We start from the raw sequence: 13,330 nt of genomic DNA on the forward strand, positions 1-13,330 counted from the left end.
CCGAGAGTGGAGATTTTGGGGTTTGCATACATGGTAACGGACAAGAGGTGTGGGAATCGTTACGCTGTTCCCCTCCTCCTCGCGCAACCCGGAAACACAACTGGTGCGAATTCAAAACGGGTAGGATGTATTCCACCCAAACATTTAGATCCATTTAATCCTGTGACCTGCCATCATATATTGCTCCACTGCTCTTAGAGATGAGAATATTATGACACGTGGCTCTAGCTATGGGGTGGGAATCCTGTGAGGGGCGCTGGCGTGTCCGTGTGATGAGTTTGTGGGATAGGGATGCTGGGGATGGATGAGAACAGATTAACTAGCCTTAAAGGAGTGTTCAAATGGGACGTCCAGAAATAATGGTGCACGAGCAAGGGAGCTGCACGGGTCTGTATGTGAGATGTGTATACTCATGGTCAATATGTGTGAATAATTAGTGTCCCTCAAATCGAGCGAGAGTTGGGTTTCCAAGATATGGATATGGAGTAAGCCAAAATGTTGTACCTTGTGTGAAATTAAACATGCTTTTTGTTCAGAAAACGAGGTGCAGAAGGTGTGACAGTGTGCACAGATAGGGCCGAAGTGAGGCTTGAGCCCCTGCCCTTTTGCCCCAAGAGCCCTTCCCAATTATTATTATTATTATTATTTTTTAAGATTGTTTGGTTGTTGGGGCGGCTGGGTGGCATAGCGGAGATTGCGCTCGTCACCAATGCAAGAGACTCCGGTATCGAATCCCAGTCTCAGCATTGCCTTCGACTTGGGCCGGCCGTCGTACTGGCTCATTTGGCAGAGTCAGCGGGTGGAAAGTCGATGGGTGGGGATTGGACGTTGTGGACAGTGACTCCTACAGGTCGGTTGGGTGACGCCTGCACAGCAGAGACAGGAAGTATCGGGGGCAGCTTGAGCCTCCCACGCGTTACTCCTCGCCAGGCTGCGGTTACACTAGGGCCATTTTCGTTTTGTTTCATTCGCTTTTCAGAACGCTGCGTATTGGCAGGCAAGTAAGAGTTAAGTTAGACGTTGTTTTGTCTCGTCTACTATATACATGTAGTACAATGCCAAAGCAGTAGGCGGCGATGTAGTTCAGACATGAAGGCCATTTTCAACCAATCAGAAAAGGTTGAACGCTCACTACACTTCCTGCTTAAAAACAACAAAGTCACCATCTTTAAATACCTTGCGTTAGCCATTTAACCAACGTAGCATTTATTTTTCAGCAAATAAAGTGCAATAAAAGTGCAATAAACAAAACGGATACATTCACTGTGTGTTCTGCCTCTCATTTGTTGATGAAACAAAACCGACATCAACACAATTTACCACCAAGAGCGGATAGTTTAGTCTCACAAAAAGATCTCCGATGTTGTTAGCTACATGCTAATGTGAATGGCATTCCCCATGTATATAGTTAGCATCAAGGCTATTAGCGTAGTAACGTTAACGCTGTTAGAAATGGATGAAAACTTTATTTAACAGATTGCAGAATGGGTACAATACAATACGGCTCAATACACACAATTGTTAAGGGTATGCAGACTGTTGTAGTTTTGGACTGGGCTCCTTATAACAATAACTTGACAACACGTTGGTAGCCGCAGCTACTTGGTACAGCTCTGCTGTAAACACTGGAAATAACCGTGCGGGTCTCTACTGCGCATGGGCGTTGAGCAAGAACGGCTCTGTATCCGGCTCACGCAGATTACATGGCACCATTGTCGGCGAGTTTTGGCGAGTTTCCAAAACGAAAACACCTTTTCAGCGTTGCCGCTAGGACAACGCGTTTTCCTGCCAAAACGGTGTTTCTTTTTAACCCTTTAATCGCCAAGGACGACTTTAGACGTCATTGCTCGCCATGCTTAATCTGCCAATGACGTCGTACAGCGTCTTTGAGATCAATATTTCAAAAATCTGTCATGGCAATGATATTTCACCCACGGAGACTTGAGACTTGCTGTTGATCTCCTCTCAACTTTGGCGAATCGCCAAAACCGGAAGTGAGTGGCCGGAAGTGGTGCTCACCCATATTTCGTCCGGCCACTCGCTATCGCTAGCGGGACTCCAGCTTGATACACTGGATAGCGATCCGTTGCCAATAACTCGATAAACAACATGATTTGGACGTATATAGTATTATACAACCTGGAACTGGACCAACATCGACATCCCATAATAGCGAACTTTCTGCTCCACGCTGATCGCCCAACGCTACGAGGAAGCTGCTGTGAGTTTCAGCGTGTTTGATTATTATTATAGATACACACTGCTCCGATCAACATATCACCCATACTAAATAAATGATTTAACGTCGGCCACGGACTTATAAACCCCCCCCCCCCCCCCCCCCTCCGGTCACCAGCAGATGATGAGGCATGACGTGTAGGACCTTGTACAATTGAAATTTTTTATCTGACGTCAATCGGTATCAAACTACATTTGATGATCTAATATATGTATTTAGGGCTATAACTCACGTTCTGCAGAATGCTGCAGAAAACGATAAAAACATATTTATACTTTAGACCGTATTTTAGTATGAATATGTGAATGAAAAAGTAGAACGTTGCTACATCCTAAACGATAGATACTTGACGTTGAATGGGCCATAGTAATGTCAATTTAGCAATACAATTTAAAAAGTTATAGCCCTGCAAAGAAGGGGAACATCTCCATAGACAAATAGAGCTGGCAGAGGATGGTATAAGGATGGATATAAGTGTGGCAGAGAAAGGGTTAACTTGGACATGCAAACGTAATCATTCAGCAACAAAAACGTTGCTGTTTTCCCCAGTGTAACCATGGCCTGAGAGTCCGCACTGTCTGGTGAAAAGATGCGACAGGCTGCCTCCTCGTGTACCGGAGGGGACACGTGATGCAAGGCTTCTATCCTCACTACAACCGACCAGTGGGGGGCATAGTCAAGCAACGTTCAAGACAAGGGAGGGGAGAATTGGCAACACGAAATTGGGATGGGAGAAAAAATTAGGAGAAAAAGTGGATAAAAAAAGAAGATTGTTTGGTTGTTTTTATTTATTTATTTTGCACCCCCCACCCGCTTGAGCCCCTGCCCCCCAAATTGTCTGTGCATGCCCCTGATGTGCAGTATAACCTTTAAAAGAAAAAAAGGTGTGAATGAATGAATGAAAACTTTATTTAACAGATTGCAGAATGGGTACAATACAGTACGGCTCAATACATACAATTGTTAAGGGGATGCAGACCAGAGAAAGACGTTTGTCTTGTTTACATCAGGGTCCCCCATTTAGGTATCTTGCGTGCCCAAGTCAGGCATACTCTCTCACCATATTGAAACAGACCGATGGGTGGGTGCTAATGAGGAGGACAGATTTAGTTACTTACGTGATCTCAATTAAATTGAACGGACTGCATTTATATATAAACTGAAATTTAATTTATAAATTGAAAGTGACATCCATTTTGTTTTGTACTGCCCATATTATGCCGGCATGGTTGTTTGAAGGTGAAAAATGTGTAATTGCTGACTTTATAGAAAAGGCTTGGGCTTTACCAAGATTGCATTGTATAGGATATTCTGTGATATTTACTATTAATTTTCAAAAAAAAATCATTATTATTTTTGTGTTTGTTTACGAGTACTAGGCTTATTTGGCATAAAAGGATCTGTATGGTACAGTGCCAGCTTCTATCTATTATAATGTGTTTATTGTAAATCTACAGAAAGGAGTTTATTTTTTGTAGTAATGGTACCGGGAGTTGAAATATGATTGTATCTGTGTCTTGTACTCCTTTTTTTATTGTGTTTTTGGTAGATTTTTATTGTTTTTTTCTCCGGGCAGTCTGGCAGAGAGAGAGAGGAAGTATGGGAGATAGAGGGGGAAGACATTCGGCAAAGGTCGCCAGGTCCGGAAGTCGAACCCGGTACGGGCGTGTTGCACCGCAATGTGTGTGTCTTGTACTCCTATGTGGGATGGGTCACCTGTGTGGCGTGACGTGTAAATACAATCATTCATTCAATGCATTGATGCAGAATGATAATGGAGAGAGGGGGGTGGGTGATAGCTTTGAGGTTACAGAAGATAACAGTCCAACCCCTTGTGGACAGGCCTTAAAGATACACTAACATAAGAATTTACAATTATTTGAAATGAAGACAGACCTCTACCTCATTTATGTAATTTTATTTACAAGCACGTAATTTATTGGCTGAGTTTTACACACTGGTTCTCATTCCATCTAGCCAGCAATGAAGATCTTGTAAACGCAGCCACAAAATGACGTGCGTATACCATCTAATTGTATGTGGTGGACTCGCAGTCCTTATTTCAAATTATCAAAAAATCTTAGTGCATCTTTAAAGCTCCAAGATGTGGCTGGTCATTTCAAAGCTCTGAGAGGGAGATACTACTTTCACCGCAGACGAATATAATCAAAGAGATACCTCACTATCACAAATAATGTAACACCATAACACTGCTTCACCATTGCTTTGGTGAGAATACACCTATCCAATGTGCCACTGAGCAAGACACTTAGCCCCTGGACTCCTCCAGTGGTGCTGCTGCCCTGTAATGTGTAGTATACTGTACGTAATACATATATACACTGTAGTGTGCTGTATTTGGCTTAGAGTATTTATGAAGGCATAACAGCATCCTACATCTTCGTCACCTATACACACACACCCATGCCTGCATACACACACACACACACACACACACACAGACACACACACACATACACACACACACACACACACACACACACACACACACACACACACACACACACACACACACACACACACACACACACACACACACACACACACACACACTTGTTTTCTCCAGCTCTACAGGAGACAGGAAAGAGACTCCTGAATGAGGTATCAAATAGCTGTACTGTAAAGTCCAGCTGTTGGTGTTAGTCGTCATTCCAATGAAACTGAGTGTCATGGTAATTATGCGCCATCTTGGCCCGTCTTGGACTAGTGAATGGTTAAATGTAAGGCACCACAGCTAGCAGCAGGCTTTTCCATGCTGTCTGTCTCGTCCATTAGGCTGCATTTGTCACATGAGGGTCATCACAGTGCTGTAAAATTGGCTTTTTGAAATGGCCACCAGTACAAAGGCTGTTCCCCTCCGTGGCTGGCCTTTGAGAGTGCAGATGGCCTAGACAGCTGGGACAATTTAGTGATCTGAGGCTTTTAAACTGCCCCCCCAGGCATGATAAAAACAGCTCGAGTAGCTACTGGCATATTCCGCATTGTTTTCAAAGCATTAGGGTGAGAATTTATTTGAAAACAAAAACAAGACAATTTGTTTTGTGTAATGGGCAAATAGAGTTTAAAAGGCTATTCTTCCTCATACAGGATTAGGATATAATTCACAATTCATGTGAAGCCAAACACAAAAAGCCCAGTAGGGATATCAAGACATAAGGTATTCGTCGCTTTTCTACGTAATGTCAAATCCTTGCCCTTTCATGATGAAGTCTGCATTGCCTTTGAAAGATCTCAGTGGCCTTTATTTGGGCTGGTAAATATAGAGATATTATATCAATATTGTGATATGAGACTAGATATCATCTTAGATTTTGGATATCGTAATATCATGATATGGCAAGTGTTGTGTTTTCCTGGTTTTAAAGGCTGCATTACAGCAAAGTGATGTCATTTTCTGAACTTACCAGACTGTTCTGGCTGTTCTATTATTTGCCTTACTACCCATGTCATTATATCCACATGATTGACAATTATCTATCATCTCATTGTGTAAATATTTTATGAAAGCACCAATAGTCATCCCTACAGCATTCTCGATACCTCGATATTGAGGTATTTGGGTTAAAAATATATATATTATTGTTGATTTTGTCCATATCACCCAGCCCTAGCGTTTATAGTCTGTGTAATTTTTTTGAAGTTGAAGTTGTTGGTGGTATAGATGCCCATTGAGAGCCAGAATGTACAGGGGGGGGGGGGTGTACGGGGAGCTGATGGCCAGCGATCTCAACAGCTGTTTAATGAACACAGGGACCTCTTTATCTGGAAGCAAGTTTTCCCTTGAAAAGCGCGGAAGCCATATCCAGGTCTATTTAAATTAGGGTACATGGGAGAGGTAAGCACCGCCACATGAGCATTGTTTTCACAGTTCAAAGTGAGGAGAGAGTACTTTGCACTTCAAAGCCACTCATCTGGGAGGCAGTGCAGTGGGGGTGGGGTGGAGGGAGGGAGGGGGGAGGGAAGAGGGGACAGGAAATAAGAATCAGGGTAATTAACAACTTCTGCTCCGTAATAAACCGCAAGGAGAGACGCAGCATACCTCTTGCCTTGAAGACACGCTCCTGTGTTGATGTTGTCTCCTCGCTGCCTTTTTCCCCTTTACTGCCTCCTTCTTTCATCCTAAATGTTACTTTAATCTGATGTTAGATGTCTTTTTCCTTAATAACTGTAGGAATTACAACACATTTATTCACATTTGCACTGGGAATTTGGTTTCTCCCGAACAAATTTGGGAGAGAAAAAAAAAGCAGACATTATTATTGTATTACAGTGTTACTCGGTCTATGCACGCTGGAATGTATATTGAAATGGTGCAGTTTGTTTATATAAGAATGAATGAGGGATTAATTAAAGTACTTATTATAAACATGTCGAAATAAAAATAATTTCTTGTAGGCCTATAGATTCAGATTCAGATTCATCTATTTTAACATTTCATTATTTAAGAGACAAGCTTTTATTTTATTTGTATCATTATAAAGATCATAAGATGATACTTTTGTGTCATAATAAAAAAAATATATATACAAAAAAGTATAATAATAATACACTTTGAGATTGAGATAAACATGTTGAATTAAGGAATTTGCTCAGTATTGATCATCAATCAATATAAACAGAACCAGTGAGATTTGTCTTCAGCAACAGGCTGCAATTTGAGTTTAGAGTATTGCACATTATTTTTAGAGGTTGTATAAATCTTTGTGGGCCGATGAAGGCTGGATTACAGTCATACCACCAACTCCAAATGGGCCTTTCACAGAATCTAATGAAGTGTCAAATTATAATATAATTTTAATAATTTATTTTAAATATATATATTGGAGCTACCTTGTACTAAGTGCAATAGTTTTCTTTTTTGTATCAATGTATAACATATGCATTTTACAAGTAGAATAATTTATTCCTTGTTAGATGTTTCTTCTCCTCGGGGTCAGTATATTTGAGAACACTGGTGAAAGTGGGAAGCTAGGGGACGGGGAATTTACATGAGAAATGGGTTCCTGGCCTGGATTTAAACTCATTGTAATGGTGAACAGTGAGTTACAGAATGAGATTAAGCCTCAATCTGCATTTAATGGAGTAGATCTGAAACGGCCTTTACTTGAACCCTGAAATGTGAGAATGTCACACAGGGCGGCCTATTTGACATGTCGCCTACCGGTGAGAACCGGGGTGCTTTGATTGAGTTTTATCAATTAGCTTTGTGAGGGGGGGGGGGGGGCACTCCACGAGAAGCTGCAAGAGACATTATGTTTAAATCTGTTGAGCTTCACTTCTGCCAGGAGAGGATTATAGAAGGAACCGCGTTTGTGACTGCGTGTCGCCTTGAGAGTGAGACTATTTTCTAAAAGTGTAAAACACAAAGGTGACATTTGGTGCATTTTTTAAACAAAGATGTTTCTGCATTTAATTGAACCTACTGGCAGAAGTGTATTCTTTAAGAATGTTGTGCATATAGACACACATGACACATCACAGCTCTATAGCACACTATGCAGTGAGTTTCTGGGTTTTTCTTAATCCCAAATCTATGTATAAACTACTAAATCGTGTCTTGAACATGACTCACCGTTTTGTCCCAATATATCTAAGACTAAACTGAAACGGAAATGAATTTGCTACCATGAAATTGCTCACAGTGGAGTTTTATTGGTGAGTAAATATCCTCAGAGAGAGGACTGCTGTGACTAATATGTAGGCTCGGGCTATTAATCTTTTTTTTTTGCTCGGTTTAATTCTAAATGTTGCATTTTTGGAGTTTGCATTTTTGCAGTTTCTTTAAAAAGTGCAGTGAAGTCATAGAACTACTGTATATAAAGCCAAAGAAAGTATTAACTCAATATCATGCCCTGAGAGTGAGATATTGCTGGAGACCTTTAATCGAGTTTCAAGTTTTTCCACAACAATTGGAGGAGGAGTCATTTCGTGGGGGTCAGCATTTGGTTGAAATTGAGTGATATGATGAGTAGCCCACCCCTTCACCTAACAGTTACTCCCCCTCCCCAATCTCGCCCTCCCCCTCCCTCCCTCCCATCACCCCTCTATTGACTAGCTCTCCCGTTGAGAGGGACCTTTTCTCTCTATAAAGAGAAGATGCAGCCCCAGCGCCTTTGAGATGATCGCAAGGATTTTTACTGCGCGCGCCTCTTCCCCGAACTTCAAAAGCCAAGCACGTTCGCATGTTCGAGAGCTACTTGTTGTGAGTGGAGATCAAATGAGCTGGAATGCGAGCGCTCCTACATTTTTACCAAGTGGACTGAGGGACAATCGCATGCCGCGGGATTATCTAGCCTTGTAGGGCAGACAAGCCATCGTGTTTGGGGTCATTCCCGACCCGAATGCGAGCATCCTGAGCTTGGTCTCCTACGCTCGTCGCTCCCGTGAAGACTCGCGCGGCGGTGCCTCCAGGCGCAGTGAGTGTTGCAGGTGCGGCCAGAAGCAGCGCGCGGACAGATGGCTGCTCTGACGATACAAAGGACGGACAACTTTCTGCACACCTTTTTGCAGGTTTGTAGTCTTACCCGTTTTGACGCAACGCACTTGTCTGTATTGTGGTTTTATGAAGGGTTGCGCATAAATTATGTACCGGCTGCATCTTTTTTTTGTAATGTTCACAGCCTAATGTAAAAGTTGACCAAAGAGTTTTAGAGCCATTTGTTTATGTAGAATACAGCCATGAATATGAGACATTTTACACTAGTCCTCTTTATTTCAGTGACGTTATCTGTATTTAAAGTCACTGAATTAGATATTTGATTTAAAACTGTGGATACAGTTACATAAAAAAAACTATGCATTTTATTTAAAAAAATATCCCCATATTTAAAAAGTTTATTATTATTATTATTTGTATTCTATTACATTATTTTGAACCCAAATAAGACTTGTTTTAAAGTAATTTACCAATATTCTTTATCAACTGCATGATGACTGATAGTTGTATGTGTTTCCCCACTCAGGACCGGACCCCCAGCTCCTCTCCAGAGGGAGCGCCTAACGCCCTGTCCTTCCTGGCCACCACGTGTAGCCAGGCCTGGCAGGTGGGCGGCACGGTAGGCTCCGAGAGCTCCCAGTTCCCCTATGAGGGCCCTGTTGGCTCGACATCGGGGATGTTTCAGCTCTGGAGCAACGACGTGGCGCCCAGCTCTGCCCTCAGCGCACACCAGATGGCCTTCACTGTGCCCAAGGTCCAGTTCCCTGGCCACATGCAGTCTGGTCTGGGACTCCACCATCACCACCACCACCATCATCACCACCATGAGCTGCCCCTCACTCCTCCAGCGGAGCCTCCCTCGCCCTACTCCTTTGAACTTTCTCCCGTCAAGGTGCTGTCCTCCCAGCCCCAGGGAAACGGGCCCTACTACCCCCAGCACAACGGCGTGGGACAGAACTTCCCTAGCTTCCTCCAGAACTCCTCGGCAAGGCACCACCTGCCGGGAGGCCACGTGGAGGAAGGCCAGCAGTGGTGGAGCTTGCCCCAGGCCAACGCCGCCCCCCCCAACCACCCCTTCTCTCTGGGCCGGCAGCTGGTCCTGGGCCACCAGCCCCAGATAGCTGCACTTCTCCAGGGCACCACCAAGGGCCTACTGAGCTCCACTCGCCGCTGTCGCCGCTGCAAGTGCCCCAATTGCCAGGCCAGCGGCGGTGGCTTGGAGTTCGGCAAGAAGAGACTGCACATATGCCACATCCCGGAGTGTGGCAAAGTGTATAAGAAGACGTCTCACCTCAAGGCCCACCTGCGCTGGCACGCCGGGGAGAGGCCCTTCATCTGCAACTGGCTCTTCTGTGGCAAGAGCTTCACGCGCTCGGACGAGCTGCAGCGGCACCTCCGCACGCACACCGGGGAGAAGCGCTTCGGCTGCCAGCAGTGCGGCAAGAGGTTCATGCGGAGCGACCACCTCTCCAAACACGTCAAGACCCACCAGAGTAGGAAGAGCCGGTCGGGTCAGCCTTCACAGCGCGGCCCCACGGAGCCTCTGCTCGCCAACATTAAGAGAGAGTGAGGCCCGCAGTCCACTATTTAGAACTATAACCAACAACAGCCAACGGACTGTTATGACTTTAAACTCACTAGCACAGGTTTGCGCGGGAGGTAAGCGGGCATCAAGCTCCTCGTCGCCTTCCGTGGGCAAAGCTTGGCTACTGTGTGGTGTAGTGAAACGATGGTCATAATTATATTCAGAGATCAATTTGAGAACAATTACAATTGTATAGAATTCAGGGTTTTGTCGTCCACAAAACAAACTAAATGTTTTTTTTTAAGTAGTAGTGTGAGTTGAAAGCAATTGTTTTGATTCACTCTGCCGCTGTGTACAAATATGCCATAGGTTCAAATAAATCTCCCCCTCATCAAAACTGATTAATGATGCCTTTGACAAATTCAATGTTTTCATCAGTTCTTCCAAATTTCTATTCAATCCAAGCCTTAATTAGATGTGGTGTAAATGTGGTGATGTAAATATTATACTTTTTTTTTTTATCAATCTACTGATTTGGAAAAACTACAGAAGTTTGACTAAAGTGCGTTGTCAAGATCACTGTTCAAATGAGATTCATACCACCCTACAGCGTATGGTTGCAGTATAAATGAATCCAAACCTTTTCCTCTATTGAGAAAGAAATGTTGTATAATGCCGTGGTTGCTGTTGCTAATTAGATTTGTAGTCAAATAAATAAATAAATAATAATTTTTTAAGTATCCTTATTTGTCAGCTTCAAGGTTGGGATCCGTTTCCAATTGTGAACGTGAGCCCTTTGACCCACGGAGTTCCTCCCATCTGCTCTTTCTTATCTATCGTTGTGAAACACCATCACCCTGGATATAAGCTAATATTTTAAAGTAGTAACCCCATTGTAAATGATGTATATACATTTCACGAACAACTTTATTGAAGTTATGACCGCATGTAAATCTGAATAAACATCATCCTTGCTCAGAACGCACTCAACGTCTGTACCGGTGTGTGTTAATTATTTGCCCCCCCCCGTTTTGAACACTTGTCAAAAGTCACACGGTTGCTAAGTTCGATAGTTGGAATCAGCTGCATTAAGCCTCTTACTCAGCTTAACACCTAAGTCAAGTGACGTGTGAATCTTTGTGAATGGGGAATGCCCCCCCAAAGCCCCCCTCAGAAAGATCTAACACGTTATTTAAATGATAATTTGCTTGTATGCGGAATACAAATGGTGACCATTGTGTTTGTCGGTGTGAAGGAAGAAGCCCCTAAAAGAAACGGGGCCCTGGGATGGCGGGCTGTTCAAAGGTCTTCACACCTCAAAGTAAATACTGAGGCCATTGACGGGGGTCACTTGTCTCGCCTTCTGCAATCAAGTTCACAGTCATGTGGCTTTAATGACTGTTTTCTTTCTCTCAATGGAGAAGATTGAGTCAACAGATGCGACAAGAGGGCAGTGGAGAGGAATTCCCCGTGAATGGGACCCCTGTTGCTGAGACCCCCCCGGTGGTGACAGGAAGTCCCTTTGATTTGGCACCCTTGTGAAAGTTAATACCCTTGCCCCTTCTCTCCCCCAGCCTCCATATATCACAGCCGTGTTACAACCAGCCCCGGCTTTACAGCCCCAGAATAGGGCTTTTTATTCAGAAGCCAGCCAACCAGATGTCTCTTCATCCAGTGGTTTGTGCCTCTTTGTCTTCAAGCCTGTTTGAACCCTCTCTCTCTCTCTCTCTCTCTCTCTCTCGCTCTCTCTGTCTGTCTCTCTCTCTCTCTCTCTCTCTCTCTCTCTCTCTCTCTCTCTGTCTCTCTCTCTCTCTCTCTCTCTCTCTCTCTCTCTCTCTCTCTCTCTCTGTCTGTCTCTGTCTTATGAGAATGCAGCAAGCAAATGCCTTTGTCTACAGGACCCAAGGTTGTGTATTACATGTGCTTGTGATTTATTAATTGGGACAAATTTAAGAACAAGATGGTTTCTGTTGAGAAAAGAATGTGGGGGTGGGGGGATAGTCTGTTGTATTTGAAAGGCAGGTTTAATGTAAAACACACACTACATTTACTTTCAAAAAGACACTTTATTTTTTTTATATGATACAACAGATTCTACTCAGTCAAAACATGGCATCACAGCAACCCCTTCCTTGGTCTCATGTCCATAATATACAGCATGTCGCTTGTGTTGTAGTGGTATTCGCTTATGTAACATGCAAAAATGCCTGATCGACAACCCCCCCCCCAAAAACACAGCAGTCTATGATAATAAATCACTGACTGCAATCATTACCATGAGATGACTCCCTTCTCCATGAACAACTGTGTCACTTTCTACCTTTCAATGCAGTTTGCTACCGTATATTTGCTTTGGTTAGGGATAGATTGTTAAGCAGCTTTTGCTACAAGGGGGACATTGAAATTTGAGGCCTATTGATCTTTGGTGCAGCTGTGTGATCCGACTGATCTGGACGTGAGAGGCGAGGACCTCTACTGGCCACAAAGAAGAACTGACCTAAAACTGACATTGTAACCTCCTCCATTATCTTCTCATCTACACATCATTAATTCAGTTTAGGGCGGCATTGTAAACCCACACGGTCAGACGGATAGTTAAGATTGTTGAGTGGTCAGGTGTTAACGTTAGTTCTAGTGGCATTCCGCACAGTGGAGCGAGATAATGAAACGTTTGGGTGGCAAGCTCCAGTTGTTTTTTGGCACTGTTGTCTGATGAGGGGAGACCACGTGGATTCATTTTCCCGTTTTCCATTTAATTGCTCATCTTTCATACGAACCAGCTGGAACAGTCCAATTAGTCGACTTCCTTCTCTCATTCTTCATCTAGCAAGCGGAAAAGGAAGCTTGGCATTAGGTATACGTGGGTGTATGCAGTATGTGAGGACAAACGCCAACAGAGATTTCTGAAACGGAGCAGAAGACTGCATTCAGCCTCGACATGACAACATTGGACTTGACTAATAAAAACATTGTTTTTCATATTAATTTAACGCAGTGTTCTTCATATTAATTTAACCCTTTCAGAGGGCCTGTGTGTCCTCTTTAAGCACAAGCAACCCCATTTGGCAAAATAAATTTGTCTTGGTCGCTCAGGGGGGGATGCAGGTGG

General features: G+C 43.5%; 1 protein-coding gene across 1 annotated transcript; it reads left to right on the forward strand.

Annotated features, from left to right (window-relative positions):
• Positions 1-8,674: 8,674 nt before the first annotated feature.
• sp5l (Sp5 transcription factor-like) lies at positions 8,675-10,294 on the forward strand. The gene is made up of 2 exons (XM_084333135.1): positions 8,675-8,770; positions 9,223-10,294. Exons 1-2 carry the CDS (start codon positions 8,717-8,719, stop codon positions 10,264-10,266), a joined length of 1,098 nt encoding a protein of 365 aa, XP_084189261.1. The 5' UTR covers positions 8,675-8,716; the 3' UTR covers positions 10,267-10,294.
• Positions 10,295-13,330: the final 3,036 nt, after the last annotated feature.

Source organism: Notolepis coatsorum (genome assembly GCF_963971535.1).
Source record: "Notolepis coatsorum genome assembly, chromosome: 17".
Classification (NCBI taxonomy): Eukaryota; Metazoa; Chordata; class Actinopteri; order Aulopiformes; family Paralepididae; genus Notolepis; species Notolepis coatsorum.

Bases quoted from the DNA above. Each gene is read 5' to 3' on its own strand.
- sp5l (XM_084333135.1), top strand. From the start codon at position 8,717: ATGGCTGCTCTGACGATACAAAGGACGGACAACTTTCTGCACACCTTT. The intron at 8,771-9,222 runs GTTTGTAGTCTT...TTCCCCACTCAG, and splicing joins TTCTGCACACCTTTTTGCAG to GACCGGACCCCCAGCTCCTC.